Source organism: Quercus lobata, unplaced genomic scaffold (genome assembly GCF_001633185.2).
Source record: "Quercus lobata isolate SW786 unplaced genomic scaffold, ValleyOak3.0 Primary Assembly Scq3eQI_267, whole genome shotgun sequence".
Classification (NCBI taxonomy): Eukaryota; Viridiplantae; Streptophyta; class Magnoliopsida; order Fagales; family Fagaceae; genus Quercus; species Quercus lobata.
Window position 1 is genome coordinate 8,884 of NW_022154990.1, and position 18,398 is coordinate 27,281.

The 18,398-nt window shown below is 34.5% G+C and overlaps 1 protein-coding gene and 1 long non-coding RNA gene across 2 annotated transcripts; both read left to right on the forward strand.

The window, feature by feature from the left end:
- The first annotated feature begins 1,478 nt into the window (after positions 1–1,478).
- LOC115973644 (non-structural maintenance of chromosomes element 1 homolog) lies at positions 1,479–9,664 on the forward strand. Its single transcript, XM_031093896.1, has 6 exons — positions 1,479–1,850; positions 1,967–2,163; positions 4,016–4,096; positions 8,440–8,679; positions 8,981–9,058; positions 9,140–9,664. The coding sequence occupies exons 1-6, from the start codon at positions 1,736–1,738 to the stop codon at positions 9,383–9,385; spliced, it is 957 nt and encodes a 318-aa protein (XP_030949756.1). The 5' UTR covers positions 1,479–1,735; the 3' UTR covers positions 9,386–9,664.
- A 5,747-nt stretch (positions 9,665–15,411) lies between these two features.
- LOC115973645 lies at positions 15,412–18,389 on the forward strand. Its single transcript, XR_004087797.1, has 3 exons — positions 15,412–15,501; positions 16,222–16,299; positions 18,096–18,389. It is a non-coding gene; the product is annotated as an uncharacterized LOC115973645 (long non-coding RNA).
- Positions 18,390–18,398: the final 9 nt, after the last annotated feature.

An 18,398-nucleotide genomic window follows, 5' to 3' on the forward strand; every position in this document is an offset into this window, starting at 1 on the left:
AGATACCTTACTGTACAGAGTGTTTAAGCCAAAATATTTTCCTTCGGGTTGTATCCTTGATGCTAAGATTAATCCACGGAGTTCCTTTGCATGGAAGGGTATAATGCAGGCAAGGGATGTTATTTGTAAGGGTGCTAGATGGCGTGTAAGGGATGGCTCTACAATAGATATATGGAAGCATAGGTGGCTGGACTCTTCAGGTGGAGGAAAAATCCTTTCTCCTCGAATGGATTCATCTTTGGCTGTAGTAAAAGACTTGTTCATCACGGGAATGAAGATGTGGAATTCGGAACTTATTGATCAGATGTTTTACCCTTGGGAGGCAGATTGTATAAAGAGTATGCCTGTTAGCCTTCATACTGATAAGGATGCACTTATCTGGCCATGGACCCCGGATGGAGTATACTAGGTCAAGAGTGCTTATCGGATTTTGGCAAATGAATCACTCTTATCCCAGGCTGGCTCGTCCAATCCAGAAGCTTCAAAGCCCTTGTGGAATGGTATCTGGAGGCTCAAGGTCCCTAACAAAGTTAAGCACTTCCTGTGGTGGGTGTCAAATGAGTCTCTACCTACAAAGTTCAATCTCTGTGCATGGCATATCCTACCAGATAATAATTGTGGACTTTGTGAAGAGTTTCCAGAAGACGTCATTATTCACTACTTATGGCTTTGTGACCATACCAAGAGTATTTGGTTCTTGGATCAGACCTTTTACTACCCACGTACAAGGAATTTTAGATGCTTTGGTGACTTGGTGTCCTTCGTGTTATCGGAATTATCTTCAGGTACAGCTACGCTCTTTTCCGTAGTAGCTTGGTATATATGGACTAGATGTAACAGATTGAGAGAAAGGCAACCTATGTGGGATGTTGGTGAAACGGTGAAAAAAGCAAGGGAGTTGTTGCAGGAATTTAATGACGTGCAAGACATTCCTACACAGTCTGTCATCCCTCAGGTGGAAACGAAATGGTAGCCACCTGGTGCTGGGTTATTCAAGATCAACTTCAACGGAGCTGTGTTTGAGGATAGGAAGCTTGCTAGCCTGGGTATTGTCATCCGCGACGAATCTGGGCTGATTATTGCAGCCCTTAGTCAAAAAATCCCTTTGCCAAGCTCAGTGGACATGGTGGAAGCTTTGGCAACTAGGCAAGCACTTATTTTCGCACAAGAGATCAACATCTTCAAGGCCATTGTGGAAGGGGATTCCTTGAAAGTCATACAGGCACTCAACAACCCAAAGCACAACAAAACTCATTTAGGCCATATTATAACTAATATCCAAAGATTAGGAGCTGGCATGCAATTTTGTAATTTCATTCATACATGTAAGGGGCAATAGGTTGGCCCACTCCCTGGCAAAGAGAGCAGTTTTAGCTGCTAATACAGATGTGTGGTTAGAAGAACTAACATAAGACTTGATTGATTGATGTACTTTAGTTTGATTTCTCTTAATAAAGCTGACTTACCTTCCCCTCAACAAAAAAAGAACAAAAAAAGAAAAAAGAAAAAAATGCAAGTGACCCTTAACATCTCCCGCCATTATACCAAGCCCAATATTTCCCGCCATCCGAAGGGTCGTATCGTATAAACCCAGCCGCAGTACAATATTTTTCTCAAACTTTACAAACAAAAAAACATTCTATTTTCATTTTAGTTGTCAAATTTCGAAAAAAAAAATCCCCAATTCACCTCAGAAAGAAAGAAAGAAAGAAAGTTAGGGTTTCTGATTCTGAAAATGGCGGAGCTGAGCTGGAGACACCAAACCCTAATTCAAGCATTGTTATCACGCGGTCCTCTCAGGGACGATCAGTTCCATCCAATCTTCAATGGCCTCACTGGCAAAAACCCAGGTTTCCTTTTTCCTCTTCTTGTTCCATGGCTGCTTTAATTGTTAATTCTTGTTTGGTTAAATTTTAGTGTAGTGTTTGATATATATATATATATATATATATATACACTATTGCAGGCACTCATAAACAGGTGTTTGATGAATACCTCTTGAAGATAAACAAAGCACTTTCATATGTTCAGTGTGAGCTACGGGGTTTCAGGAACCAATACGATGGCCGGGTTTACTATGGAGTGGTCAATACTGTTTCTGATGAACAATCCAAGCTTGGCACTAAATATTCAGTTCCCCAGATTGCTTTCTACAAGGCAATTGTAAGTATGGCTATACTTATATTTTGATAAGAAAATTCAAAATTGTCCCATTGCAACAACATTCGTCAACCCAATGTAGGGTTTATATACTAGAGAATGTGCTTGGATTACTGGACAACTGGTTCTGGTGGGTGGGTCAGTTGCCCTTGGGTTTTAGCGGGTAGGGGCGAGTCCAAAGGGTTCTTCTTTAAAAAAGTTCCCTAGACGTTATTAAAAAAAAATATGTATATACTAGAGACATATCTTCTTCCAAGAATCCATTTTGATCACCAATTCATTTTGGCTTTCAAAGATTTATAAAATTAAGTACATAGCTATTTCTGCTCAATTTCGACCTTGCCTCTTCTCCATCATCTCAAGCAAGGCCTTCCTGATGTTGACTTGAAAAATTGACTGATTACAGAACTAACAATTTTGATATAGGAACAGTTGCCATTGTCATGGGTATGTACTTAAGACTTGATAATAACTGATGTGTTTAAACTGTTTGTCATACAAAAGATGTTATACCTATTATCTCTGCAATGTACATTGCAATTTAATATCATGACTTTTAGGCCACATATCTCAGCCATCTCTCTTTTTTTTTTTTTTTTTGGTTAAGTTGCATTGTTCTACAGTAAACTATGAGTAAGGGACAGTGTCATTAAAGTACTTTAGTTTACCAGAGGCCGTGGCTGCTTTGTTTTTAATTTCAGTTTTTAGTGTTTTGGGGTTTGGTTCTATTACAATGTTTCATTTGGTATGTGTTTATTTTACTGAGGCTTTAATTTTTGTAATGTACTATTTTTGTAAAGGTTTAACACCAAATAGTCTTGAAGTTTTACAGCATCCAAGAACTTGTTAATGGAGTTGGTTCCTTGCTTCAAATCAACTTTAATCTGTTATTTAAAAAAAAAAAAAAATCTAATTAATCCACGACTGTGGGTCACAGGGGACTTGGGATACCCAATGGAGCCACTGTTGGCTCTGCATACCTGTGCACATAGTCTTTTCATATATTAGGGTAAACATAGTAAAGCAATTAAAAATTTTACCTTATTTATGAGAGCTCCCATCCTCTAGGAGGCTGTATGTATTATTACCTAGCAGGTTGCTACTTGCAATTTGTTCACTCTTCTTTCTACAGCAAGATATAATCCCAATATAAAATGAGCATGGAGGACTCTGTACAAGCATAAAGATAACCCCTTAATGATATCTCTAAGAACATTTTGCTATAGATTATTGTAGTTGGTTATATTGTTTTTAGATGTCATTCCTTATAATGGAGAATATGATTTCCACCGTGAAGAGAGATGTCATATCTCAAGGAAGTAGGTGTAGCAGAAAAATAAGGGCCAAAAACAACCTTTGGTATATTCTTCCATTGTCTCTTAGCCTTTCTTGCTTTTTTAATGGATTTCCTTCAAAAAAAAAAAATTAATAAAAAAAAATATGGTGGGCATCTTTCTCTAATCCAAAAGAAAAAAAAAAAAAAATTGGGCATCTTTTTCTGTTATATTCTTTTGTGTTTATCATGAAAGTTACAATAAAATAGGTAATCTCCATTTCTTTTTCACGTGCTTTGTTGCTAGTGGAATAGTTGGAAAATATTAATCAAGGTTCAAGGAGAATTTCATAACATTCACTTGACATTGCATTATCCTTAGTTATGAGAATGAAGCAAATTCTCTGATCACTTTCTCAGTGTTTGAGCCTTCTAGAAAAGGTATAAATGGAAGAAACTATGTCTAAATGAAGTCTTTGTGAAAATCTTTATGCCAATAGATGTTTGATGTTTACTAGTATGAATTTTAGATATCTTCATTTATATCATATCTTCTTGCGTCTTTTTTATGTCAAATATCAGATTGAAGCAATTGTGCAAGATGCCACAGCCCAAGGTAGCATATCCAATATTCATGCCCTTAATCTACGATTGGAGAATCAGGTCTGAATTTTCTGACCTTATTTGTTGCACTGATGCATTTTTTTTTATAAGTAACAATCTTTATTAAAGCAGCAAAACTTCCAAGTATACACATCTCAAAGAACAATGCTCTAAAAAATCTAAGAAAGAATCACAAGAGAAAGCTTGAAGAGCTCTAGCCCAATCCAGCATAGAAAGAAAGAAAAAGGATTCAATTATAATCTGCTCACAACCCTCAAAACTTCTAGCAATTCTCTCCTACCAAATGCACCACATTAAGCAATATGACACAATCTTCCAACTTGCAGCATTACGGTGCCGAGCAAAACTGCCTTGCCAAGAGGCTAATAGATCCATTTCCTGCAGTGGCATAACCCGATGGATACCAAACAAACAAAAAACCAAGGACCACATCTCATGAGCTATAGGAAAATGTAGAAGTGGATGATCCACATTTTCCCCATTCCGTTTACACATGACACGCCAATCAATCACAATAGTACCTCTCTTCCATAAATTATCCGTAGTAAAGATACTCCCCAACGCAGCACTCAAAGAGAAGAAAGCAGCTCTATGAGGGATCTTAGATCTCCAAATAATTTTTCATGGAAAATGGACACAATTGGAGGGACACAATAGCCGGTAATAGCCTCCTACCTTAAAACCCCTACTCTTATTAAGCTTCCAACACATCTTGTCATCTCCCCTTCCAATTACAGAAAAAAATTAGTAAATTAAACCCATAAATCTATCCAAAGAATCAAGCTCCCAATCTTGTACCAATCTGGGAAAATGAAGATCCCAATGCTTCACCCCAATTGCAATAAATCTGCTATGGAAGAATCTCTATCCTGACTGATCAAAAATAACTCTGGGAATGCCTACTTTAGAGGGGAATCCCCACACCACAAGTGATCAAAATAACTGATGCATTGAACTCTAGAAATATGAGTTAGCACTTTGAGTGATGCAAATCCAACTCCATATGGTTTGTCTTCTACAAGTGGCATAACTTGTATGGAAGAGATTAGCATTGGAGAAGCTCACAAAGGGTTTTAGTTTGTACTAGAAAGTTTATAAACTCGAGGAGTATGTGATAAAGATGAAATAATAGCCAAAGGGCTGGCCTTTCAGGCTACAGAGTAAGGACACAGAAAGAAAAAAACTCTCTCGCTGAAATAAAAGTCAAAATTCTGTTGCACCCCTAAATAATCAACTTTGTAGCATAGAAAGAATTATTAAATAGAAATATTGGCCTTGATATAAAACATAATTTATCTATAAAAAGGTAGCCTAAGAAATTTAACTCAAGTTATTCATAAAAATCCCAATTTATAAAACTGTTAGTGATGAAAAGTATTGTGCTACAATGCTGTGAACACTGACCCTGGAATCTTTTTTCTTTTCTGATTAGCTACTCATCAATTTTTCTGTGGTGGAGAGATCTTGGCATCAGTTAAAAATGTGAAAACTATGGTCATATATAGAAGGATCAACCTTTTAAAAAAAAAAAACTCTCCTGTAGTCCAGGTGTTTTCATTAGTTAATTTATATGAATTTGATCGTAGTGATAACCTTAAAATTATCAAGCCTCCTTAATATCAAGGTACTCTTCGATGACATCTCTAGGCTTCTTTGGTAACTAGACACTACAATCTTTGATTTCTGGTTGCTCAGTGTCACCATCAAAGTTTTGGTAATCAAACAAATGCAAGACTGCAAGATTAGAGATAGGACTGATCTAATGATCATTTGGAAGTTCCACCTCATAAGTATTCATACTTATTTTCTTCAATGCCTTATGTAGATCAATCTTTGTAATGGATTTCCTATGGAAATATTTGTTTTGTAAAGTGTACCCAAACTTAATTACCTCCAACAAACTCCTTGAGGCACCTATGTTGAATTGCTCGCTCTTCAATAGTTTGTTGAGGATCCATAGTCAGCAACAAAATTTTGGTACTAATGAGGATTGGTTGTTTTTTGTTGCTATGAACTTCTTTCTATGGTTCATAACTGGTTCTAATTGTGGTATGCACTTCATTATGAAAGCACCATATAGGATTAATGTATGCTTCTTTATCAAACTCATGCTTCATTGGGCAACAGAAAAAAGTCCAACACATAGAGCGGTTCATAATGACACTTTTCTTCTGCATCACAAATCTATGATGTTAAGTAAAATCTTATTGGTTTGATATAATGATGCTCATAAAATGTTCTCTTTGAAATTCAAGTTTCTGTAGTAGGAGAATTTTCTTATAATATTATGGAATAAAGTAAACTTATAATAGGATTAAATTGCTGTATCCTCCCCTAAGATTTCACAAAACAACATATGCTCCCCCTCTAGTTGAGAAGATTAGCTGGCCCCATACTACAAAATGTCAAAGTATAATACTCATTTACCCATTTGAAGTCCACCTACGCTCTTTTTTCATTTGCAAGCCTGGATAAGTAAAACGCTTTCCCATTGTAACCATGTAGCAGTGTTTTGGATAAGCCAAAGAAGATCAATGGGCTCTCAAGAGGGACAACCAGATCTGAAATGGAAAAGTCAAAAGAAGTGAAATTTTTTTAAACACAACCAGCTGATCACTTGCTCATCCAAAGTGGTTTTTTTTCAGTGCGTGAAGCAATAAGTGGATGTGGTTTTGGTGTTTTGATGATGTTATGTATGGTTGTAATTTTCTATTGGTTGGCTACCTTTCTCCCTTTTCTCAATGTCAGCAAAATGTCTGAGCCATGCTCTCCCTTGCCACTTCTACTACCACTCACCTACTTGGCAGCTCGTCTCCCCAATCTGCTAGAATTTGTTTCTTAGCTGTTGCCTATTGGTCAGAGTTGGTGACAAGCCAAAGATGTACTTCTTTCTAGAGGCAGTAACATTCACAGTTCCATTAAATATAATTCTGGTTCCCTTGTAAGAGCTAGGTTAAGGGTGACTTAATGGCTTCAAGACCCAACCAATCAAAATAAATATAATTCTAGTTATGGTCATGAGTATTGGGTCTTGAGTGTTGCCTCTCCCATCTCTACTGAAATTTCAAGATCAGTGGGTTCTCAACTCTCAAGGGAAGAGGATTGTCATGTAGATCACATTTGTAAGTACAAGTACGCCAGTTGTGATAAGGTTGCTAAAGGCAATGCAAGTTAAATATTTTTTTTTGATAAGTAAAAGAATAATTTATTAAAATGAAGGAATGCTCAAAAGCGAGCATCCTTAAAGAATTACAACACTCATGATCTCCAAAAAAATCAATAATAAAACTACAAGATACCTCCCGATCTATGTACTATGTTCAAACATAGTTCTCAAAAGGCTATTTTTAATATCTTGCATAGATTTCTTCATTCTCAAAAGTCCAGCAATTCCTCTCTCTCCATATGGCCCACATAATGCAATGTAGAGTAGCTTGCCACACTACCCTATAACAGGGGCTTCCAAACACCCCTCCAAATAGTCAACAAGTCAATTACTTGGCATGGCATTACCCAATGTACTCCAAAAGCCATAAGTGCAAAAGATCACATCTCCCTAGCAATAGTACAGTGCAACAATTGATTAACTTTTTCACCGTCCCCTTACACAAAATACATATATTAACAATCACTAGCTTCCGTTTAGCAAGGTTATCTATTGTCAGTATAGAATTCAAAGCTGCAGTCCATACAAAAAAAAAAAAAGCTACCTTACATGGAACCTTATTGCCCCAAACACCTTTCCAAGGTAATACGTACAGAATTAGGTGCACCATGGTGAAGCTCTTATATTATCAATCAGTTTTGCTTAGAAAAACTACAATGTTTCTGGTTGTTTTGCTAAAGGTTTATTTCAGTTATATTTTATAGCAGTACGCATTTTGAATACTCTTGAATGCATTTTTCTTTTTGAACATTCACCTTATTACTTACTGCAGTTGTCTGCAGCTAAACTGTGGGCACATGTCCCAGTTTGGCTTAATTTTGTCTAATGTTGGCAGTATATCTTACATATATTCTTCTGAATGCATATATCTTTTTGAATGTTCTTCTTAATACTTGCTATAGAGAATGTTGTCTGCACAGCTAAACTGTGGATGAAAACCCAATGGGTCTTAATTCTATATGATTCCCGCAACAAGTTTATTGATCATGACTTGGTTTGCCCAAGAATGGATGTTTCCAGAACTAGTGACTGAGTGTTTATGCTTTTATTAGGAAAAATTCCATATCAATTAAATAAAACAAACTAGAATTTGCTTTCATTTAGGAACTCCCTCGACTTTTACACCATTTTCTCACAGGCAAATGAGTTTATTATTCTGTACAAGCTTGCTCCTGTGATGCGCTCATGCTTGACACTTCATGTTGTTAATCTTCAGGTTCTAACTAGCACAGGATCACAATCACAGTGTGATCCAACTCAGGTCCCTCCTGCAGTAAAGAATTTCTCATTATCTCAGAAGGAAAAAACTCTCGATGAACTTGTGCGGGACCAGTGGCTTAATCACACTCCTGATGGTATCATTGGACTTGGTGTCAGATCCTTTCTTGATCTGCGCAGTTATTTCCGTAATAATGATATTCCTTCATGTCAAGTGTGCAACGAAGCTGGAGTGAAGGTTAATTGATTATTACTTTGCTATGTTTGTGGATACTGGTTAATGTTTGATGTCTACTATATCTCGGAAATTAATTAATTTTTTTTTTTAACAGTTAATTAATCCATGTAGGATGTATTCAGTAAAATGTTAATTTGAATTAGCTTTGCTTGTGGTTTCGAAGTAAAATCTAATGTTTTATTCAACCATTACCCTAGGGTAATAGCAATGGAAAATTTTCAAATGTTCCAGCTAAAACTAATGGAACATTTCTTTGTTTCTGCTATTAATTTTTGTACTTTGTTGGGTTTGTTTTTGACAGGCGGATGTGTGCCAGAATGACTCCTGTACAGTCCGAATTCACAAGTACTGCCTAAAGAAATTCTTTTCCCAAAGAAGGGTATATTCATGATGTGTCTCATATTTACTGTGAACAGGGCGTTCTGTACTTAGTAAACCTGCTAACTTGAATTAATTTTAGGGGGAAAGAGTTTGTCCAAGTTGTGGGACTGAATGGAATTATGTAGTACCCAAAGCAGAACTTGTCGATGAAGAGGATGAGGCGGATGTGCCCACCCAGACCCAGCCACCTCGGGGACCTAGAACAAAAAGGCTTAGATCCAGCAAAACTGACGGTGCAGATGTAGTTGGAACTGGTTCCTCTCGAGCTTCCAGACCTACTTCAGATCTTAGAAGAACAACTCGAAGCACTGCCTGCCCAAGGTAATCGTTTTCCATGTGTCCCTTTTACAAGGGACTAGATGAAATATGCTGTATATTTTGTTTCTAACTAGCTGGCCTTCCCTGGATAAACCTTATGGAGCAATTGTTAATTTGTTATTAGATTTTATGGGCGAATGCTGTACTAGTCTTTTTTTTTTTTCTTTTTTTTTTTTTATGTCCCAAATATTTAGGAAGAAACTGTGATTATATAATAGACCTCTAAGTAGCTTGAAGATACCTGGATGAATTTATGTTAGATATATTATTCTCAGTCCAATTGCTACCAGCACTGTAAATTCTCATTTCTTATCCTTTGCCTGGTGTGCCAAATGGATCATTTGAGAGACAGAGTTCTAGTGGAATTATTTTGATTTGTGCTTTGATGACATAAAAGAAAAATGCTATATGGTACAGGTGATTGCATAGCATATTTATGGAACTTAATATACTTCAATGTTGTCAAGAGCCTTGTAACTTAATTAAGACTTTTATTAGTGTTTTTAATGGAAAAGTCCAAGATTCAAATTCCCCTTCCCCTATTGAATTACACACACACACAAACCCTTTAAAGTTTAAAGCTCATTTTTGCATTACAAATTTTTACTGCAAAACTTAGGTATAGCTTTTAAGTATTGAACCTTAAAAAAAGTTTTCCAATAAAATTGAAACACATATATTGACTAATGCAGCAGAACAATGTTTATCTTTCTCAGAATAAATAAATTCAATGGGGAACCAAATATACAATGTTTATCATGTGTTTGAATTTAACTGGAGAACTTAATATACATCATCCAAAAGTCGTATCAAGTTTTTATCTAAGCCATTATCAGCTTTCAATTGCTGTAACTGCTCATTGAACAGGCTGTCTTAAAATCAGATACTGTTAACTTGTTCCTACAATTTCTATTTCTTGCTTCTATTTTCTTTTGTTAAATTTATATTTCTTGCACCTAAATAACGAAGGAAAAGCAATTCAATTATAGATTCTAATAGCTCTCTTTTTTTCTTTTTCTTTTTTCAAGAAACAGCAATTCTTATTAGAACATATACGAAAATAGCTCTATGAGTTAACTAAATGAGGTATTAATTTAATATTTTACTGTTATTGAACCGAGAAAAAAAGAATCATATGATTCATATCAAAATCCTACTTCAGAAAAATATTTTGAACATTCAATCCACATACCAAATACTCTCACCTTTCAATATCTTCTCCCGAAAAAAAAAAAGTTCCAATATAACACAATATTGTTGGCTATGTTACAACGATTTTTTGTAGCACAATTAATCTAACAGTAACGATTCTCACCCAAAAAAAAATAAAAAGAAAAAGAAAATCCTTACTGTGACAAATTGCTAATTACTATGTTACATAATGAATCTTATTCAAAAATAACAAAATGCATATATATATATATATATATATATCTAAAAGTTGAAGCGTAACATTTATTATTATTATATTCCAGTTGAGTCACATCAACATCCACGTCATTATCTTTTTGTTTTCTAATTTTTTTATAATTGTTTTTTACATTTATGTTTTTAATATTTTCATTTCTCTAATCTTTCTCATTTCCTTACATTTTCATCTTCCCACTACTTCAACATTTCCCCCTCCCTTATCTTTTCATTTCCCCACTACTTTCTACATTAATACCATTCTTCCTATTTCTTTTCATCTTTTTTTATTTTTGTTTCTTCTTATTCACAATTTCTTACTATAAATTTGTCACTATCTTTTCCATTCTATGCATAGTTTTTTCTCAAAAAAAAAAAATATTGTTTCTCTCTCTCTCTCTCTCTCTCTCTCAACTTTTTGGTGGATTTTTTTATTTTTCTTGTATCTTTGCTTTAGGTTGATAATTTTTTTTATGTTCTTTAAAAGTCTACTTTGGGCTAAAGCGTTTAGTTTAGTTTTTTAAATTGTTATTGTTTTTATTTTTTTTATTTGATTGTTAAATGTTATCCTATTGCATTATAAAGAATTAAATACAGCATATAAAAATATAATATTATTCTATTACATAGCATGTGTAGGGTCTTAATTTATAGTCTAAGCCCAAAACGTATGGGATATTGGCCCAATGAGCCCAATACAATAAATTTGTAGAAAGTGGGTCGAAAAACTAGGCCCTAATAAGTTAAACAATGGCTAATACTGAATTGAGTGACAATCAAACATGAAATAAGAGATTCTGATATCAATAGACTTTTAGTCTGAGGAGGTCACATTTGTATATATTGATCTCAATTGAATACAAAGACAATTTAGATTGCTACAGTCTTGTTTTTCCCTTTCTTTCTTCTCCTTTTTTTTCTTTTTTTTTTTAGAATGACACTATGTCAATGTGTATAATGTACTTTTTTTTTTACTTAATGAAAACGTTTTTCTCTTCATCTCTTGTTCTTTTGTTTTATCATTTTTATACACAACATTGAACTATTGTTACGGTTCCTTCAACAAAAGCCAATAATATTATATTGTCCGTAATTTAAGTAATTTGATCAAGTACCAGAAACAAAGTTATATATTAAGTGTTCGTATTGTGAATTGAACCTTCTATAATGAAGGTTGATATTGATAAACTTATATCATGTGAGAGATAATAAAAGAGGCAGACAACCTGTATTCTGCTCATCACTTATGTAAATAAATATAAGTTTCAATTTGCTTAAAGATTTCAACTCGAGGATGTAAACATAACCTTGGATCTGTTTTGATCTTTGGTGAAAAATAAAGGGGTGTTACAGAATGTTGATTTCCCCGAAGTGTGTGGTCCGAGGGACCTGACACAACTTAGGTTCTGTTTATACGCTTGTATAGATATCTTTGAGTGTTAATTTCACCCAAACATGTGGTCCGAGAAACCTGACATATCTTAAGATTTGTTTAAACATTTATGTAGATGCCCTTGAGTGTTAATTTCACCCAAGAATGTGGTCCGAGAGACCTGACATAACTTAGGATCTGTTTAAGCACTTATATAGATGCCATTGAGTATGAATTTCCCCTCAGCCTGTGGTCCGAGGAACCATGCAGGGCTTAGGTTCTATTTAATACTTGAAAAGATGTCAAAAGTAATTAATTTCTCATAAACATGTGGTCCGATGAACAATGCAAAACTTAGGTTCTGTTTAATACTTAAATAGATGTCAAAAGTAATTAATTTCCCCCAAGTCTGTAGTTCGAGGAGCCATACAAGACTTAGGTTTTGTTTAATACTTAAATAGATGTTAAAAATAATTAATTTCCCCCAAACCTGTGGTCCAAGGAGCCACACAAGACTTAGGTTCTGTTTAATATTTCTATAGATGTCAAAAGTAATTAATTTCACCCAAGCCTATAGTCTGAGGAACCATACAAGATTTAGGCTCTGTTTAATACTTGAATAGATGTCAAAAGTAATTAATTTCCCCCAAACCTGTGGTTCGAGGAGCCACCTGACTTAGGTTCTGTTTAATACTTAAATAGATTAAGTAACAGGAAGCACGATGCCTCTACACAACAAAAGAATTTATTAATAAAGGAATTTTTCATTAATAATAATACATTTTCAGGTTGTTTATATTCCAAGGGCGCGGTATTACATGCTCGTCTAAGTCTTCTAGGAAATGTGCCCCTGTACCAGCCATAGAGGTGATGCGATATGGTCCATCCCAATTAGGTCCTAGCTTTCCCTATGTTGAGTTTTTTGCAGTGCCCAGAACTTTCCTCAATACCAAGTCACCAGGCACTAGTGGCCTCAGCTTTACCTTGGCATCCTAACCTTGCTTGAATTTGTGTTGGTAGTATGCCAATTGGACCATTGCACTTTCTCTCCTTTCTTCAATAAAATCTAAGCTCCTTTCTAGCAACTCGTTGTTATTGTTCAGACTGAATGAGCTGGTCTTTAGCATTGGAAAGCCCATTTCTAAAGGAATGACAGCCTCGGCTCCGTAGGTCATCGAAAAGGGGGTCTCCCCCGTTGATCTGCGAGGTGTGGTTCGATACGTCCACAGGACATGTGGTAGTTTTTCCACCCATCTTCCCTTCGCATCATCCAACCTTTTCTTGAGTCTGTTCACTATGACTTTGTTAACAGCCTCAGCTTGTCCATGCCCCTGGGGATAGGCTAGGGTAGAATATCTGTTCGTAATTCCCAATTCACAGCAGTATCTCCTGAAGGACTTACTAAAAAAGGAGAAGAAAGAAAGGGAAAAACAAGACTGTAGCAATCTAAATTGTCTTTGTATTCAATTGAGATCAATATATACAAGTGTAACCTCCTCGAACTGAAAGTCTATTGATATCAGAATCTCTTATTTCGTGTTTGATTGCCACTCAATTCAGTACTAGCCGTTGTTCAACTTATGAGGGCCTAGTTCTTCGACCCACTCTCTACAAATTTATTGTACTGGGCTTATTGGGCCAATATCCCATATGTTTTGGGCTTTGACTGTAAATCGAGACCCTACGACATGATTTGAATAATTTGGTATATATTGTAATTTGGTATTTATTCTATTATATAGCATAATTTTTTATAGTGATCAATTTAGATGTTGAACTATGAGACTTTACTAATGTTTGTTTATTTTTTAATCCTTTGTGGTGGACAAAGTACTCTTAATAGTTGTATTATAAGTACTCTATAGTGCCATTTTATTTAGAGAAAAGCAAAGGTTAGCTAAACAAAAATAATCGGATAGATGACAAATTTTAGGTTTTGTAATTTTATTTTAACTATTATTATTATTTTATAACAATGTATATATAGAAATTTAATTCTTAAATTTTGCTAATAATTTTTTATTTGATAATATGTTTTGGGTGGACGAAATTACAATTTCTGCAAAGAAAATAACCTTAATAGATTATTAATAACAAATTGTTTTCCTAATTGGTCAAGTTAATCATTGTTAAGTTTATTAATTTTTTTAGCTACATTTTTTGGTGTTTTGGATTGTAGGCAAAAAAAAAAAAAGTTTAAGAAAGTTTGTTTAAAACTAAAAAAAATAATTTCTAAATTTTATATTCTTTTTAACGATTCAAAAAATGTTATAAATAACTTTTATTAAAAAATGAATATTTTTGTTAACTTGCCTTTTGAATTTTAGAAAAATTGTATTGTTTTAATTTTGGTACGACAAAATTTATATTTATGATTGTTTCTATAATAAATAAAATTATGATTATGAAATACATTGTTCTTTATTAAATTAGTCTAAATTTTAAAAATAAAAAATAATACCACTATAAAAATAATTATCACGCGTAATGCGCAGGATCGCGGCTAGTTATTATAAAATTGGAACCAAAATTGAAAAGCCAAAAATTAAGGAAAGGGAATTTGGAATTAGTAAAAGTAATGTAAAGCAAGTAATAGGATATAAAGAAGTTAATAAATTCCTTGTATAACCAGACACACTATATTATGGTAAAACTAGATTCCCGTTAAAGAGGCAAAAATAGTGAATTAATCAAATCGGGATAACAAAAGCAAGCAGGCAGCCTTGTTATTATGTTATATTTGATCGTGATGGAAGCTCAAAGAAAAGGGATTTTCTGGGTCAGGGTATTTATAATTTACAACACCATATTTTTTTAAGCTTATAATTACAACACTATAAAACCTTAAAATAGTAACTATATATGTTAATATAAAAATTTAAATATTTTCCTTTTTAGAAACAATATAAAAATTTAAATTTAAGCATGCCGTACATATATGATTTTTAGAAAGAGCCGTACATATATGTTGGATAGCCTTTTAAATACTGGATTATAAATTACTTTGATGAAAGTAGTAGTATACTATGATGACCCTATCTCATTACCTGAATTAGGACTGAGCAAGGACCCGGTCCACCCGAAAACCCGACCCAATCCGACCCGAACCAAGAGGTTTTGGATGGGTCTGAGAATATTCGGGTCGGGTTTCGGGTCTCATTTTCGGGTTATTTTCGGGTTAGGGTCGGTTTCGGGTCGGGCGTCGGGTCAGATAAATATACTACTCTGAACCCGAAATTTTTTTTTTTTTGTTGAATCAAACCCTACTCTGTTTCAAGCCGCCTCCCTCAGCTCTCTGCCTTGTGGTTCTCTCGCCGCCTCCCTCAGGGCTCGGTTATCTCTGTGTAAGTCATCCTTCCCGTGTTGTTCTGTTTGGGTGTGTGTGATAGTGTTGTTTTGTTTGTGTGTGTCTGATATTTCTATCTGTGTGTGTTTTGAAAATGGGTAAGAGGGTAAGGGAACAGTGAGTATCGGTAAGAGGAGGAACTTTGAGTTTGCTTCTGTTTTACTCACACACTTTTACTCGTTTAGTGAATGTGAATGTATTAGTGTTTACTCTGGGTTTGCTTCTGTTTCAGTTTTTAGGAACTGGGTTTTTTTTATTGCTTGTGGATTTGCTAAAATCAAAGTCATTTTTTTAAAATGTTTTTTGATTTATGATCATGTTTCCTGATCTGGGTCGTTCTTAATTTCTTAGAATTTTAATGGGTTTTCTTTGTATTTTAAATTTTTTTTATTGTGTTTTTCTATTCAGTTTGAGCTCTGATCTGATGGGGTATGTGGGTTTTTGTTGTTGTTTATCATTGGTTAGTTGCTTCATCATCTATGAACTTTGTTATTCGGCTGTTACTTGTTTGATCCAGCCTTTATGTGGTTAATTTTTAGATTAGTCTCATTTCCAAATTCAGGAATAAAAGGCATTTATCCAAATTCATTAAAAAAAAAATGATGCTCCCTTGGTAATTTTTTGTGGGTAGTTGTTTATTTTTGTTTTGGAGGTGAAAGATTCCTCCCTTGGTGTGTCAAAACAAGTTGGTTATTTTATTGTTTGCTTCTTTTTGCAGGCCAGAAGAACTTCGAGTTCTATTTGAGAGATTTGGAGCTGTCAGGGACGTGTATATTCCCAAGGACTATTACAGAGGGTGAGTTTTTATATTGAATTTATTATATAAAAGGTTTGGTACAATGATTGAGGGCAACACAAATAATTAGCATAGTATATGATCTCAGCCAAAGACATTACCTTTTGAGCATATGGTCTGAGAATTAAATGTTCCCACGTTACAGTTTTTACGCTCGAATATGGAGACTTGTCTGAGTATAGTCATTGTCTCATTTAGGCTCATATTTAGATCTAACATGTGAAAGAAATTATAAAGCTGCATTCCAGCTATAGCTAAATTGTCACTTTTAGTGGTCTTCCAGAAAGTTTCAATCTAAAATCAAGTGAAGTTGTAGGTCATAAAAATCCTTGAAAGCTTTGGTCACTATCACTCACGATTTCAGTTCCTATTTCCTCAGCTTCCACTTCACTAGCTACACTACTGTTCAGCTGAAAAACACACACACAGAGTCAAACTCCAGTTCTAATAACTGAGTTATAGTGTATGTGTGTGCATGTTAAAGAGAGAGGGATAGAGAGACCTTGCTGTGACAAATATTGCTGATTATGTTGGGCTTCAAACTAGGGGTTTGGATGTGGTGTGGTAATGGGAAATGTGCAGACGGTGAGAGCGAGGAGTGGAGGGGTGTGACGTTGAGGTTGATCAACGAGGATAATGTTGCTGTTCTTGCCATTAGCTTTAGGATTTGCAAGTGGCATTACCATTTTTCAGTATGTGTTCTTGGGCTGGGTTTTTAGCCCAACTACTTACAAAAGAAGAAAGGGTTAAGGGAGACAGTGATGAAGCCCAACCCAGTAAAGAACTAATTCAGCCCTTTTGAGCTGTGTTGAGGGTCAACATGAAGTCCATAACAAGCTCATCTCTCTCTCTCCCTCTCTCTCACAACTTAGGAAAGAAAGAAAGAAAGAAAAATAATTTAGAAAGTACAGTTTTGTAGCAGTCAATTCGGTCTATATTATTTTTAACTTGTAGTCAATTTTCATTAATGAGTTAACGCCTTAACGGTATGAAATAAACTCAAGCATATGGACATGTAGATTTAAGTTTTGTTATACATATGATAATGGACATATGGTTTTTTTTTTTTAATTTAATTTTTTTTTAATTATGATATGAATCTGACCATATGAGTCTTTGCCTTTCTAATTAGTTTAATGAATACGTTTTGTTTATCAAGATTTTGTTCTTCAATTTTTATATTGCTTGCTGTATTATAATATATTGTATCTCTCTATGTCATCATTTTTTTAAGTTGATGATACATAATACATTACATACCTGCATAATACATTATATTCTTGGTGATACATAATACATTACATACCTGCACCTATATTCATATGTTCATGCTTGCAAAAAGTGTTTCCTTTTGATTAGAATTTGAGCTTTCTCTTGCTTTTCTTCTTCTGTTTTCCATCATTAAGTTGTATGCATTTTTATATACATGGCATTCCTCTTTTTTTAGTGTTTTAGTTTTGCAAACGTATTAGGATGATCAGAATACTCGTTTCCTATGTATATTATAAAAAAAGATTTGGTTTTAAGACTATCAAAGAAAAGTAGAATTAGGACATTGCAGTAGGCTGCCTAAGACATTGAACAGGACTCATTTTTTGATTATGTAAATTTTTATCAGTTGAAGTGTTTGGAGTTCTTGAGTTTCTTTTTTTTTTCTTTTTTTTAATGAATTGTAATAGTTGCTACTGCTCTAATAGAACTATAAACAAATGATTATGCTTTTATACATATACATCTCTATGTTTTTCTTTTGTGAATGCATTGTTTAATGATTGATTTGTTTTGTGTGGTACTAGGTCATGGATTCAATGGAGCCTACACAACCTAATGTTGCCACTACAAGACCAACCATGAGACCTCCTCGTCCACCGCAGGTGATATCTTCTTCTAATCCTAATAAAAGAAAATCACCATCAACAGCTTGGGACCACTTTGAGAAGTTTATAGATGAGGAAGGTAGAACTAAGGCTAGATGTATATATTGTAGCAAGGAGTACATGGCTGATAGCAAAATTTATGGGACTTCTAATTTAAAAAACCATACACCCATTTGTCCTGAATATCTTTATAATGAATTGCATGATGGACAAGACCCATTG

Excerpts from the sequence above, each read along its gene's own strand:
- LOC115973644 (XM_031093896.1), top strand. The coding sequence starts at position 1,736 with ATGGCGGAGCTGAGCTGGAGACACCAAACCCTAATTCAAGCATTGTTA. Across the intron at positions 2,164-4,015 it reads TTGCTTTCTACAAGGCAATT|ATTGAAGCAATTGTGCAAGA; the intron begins GTAAGTATGGCT and ends GTCAAATATCAG. Across the intron at positions 9,059-9,139 it reads AATTCTTTTCCCAAAGAAGG|GGGGAAAGAGTTTGTCCAAG; the intron begins GTATATTCATGA and ends AATTAATTTTAG.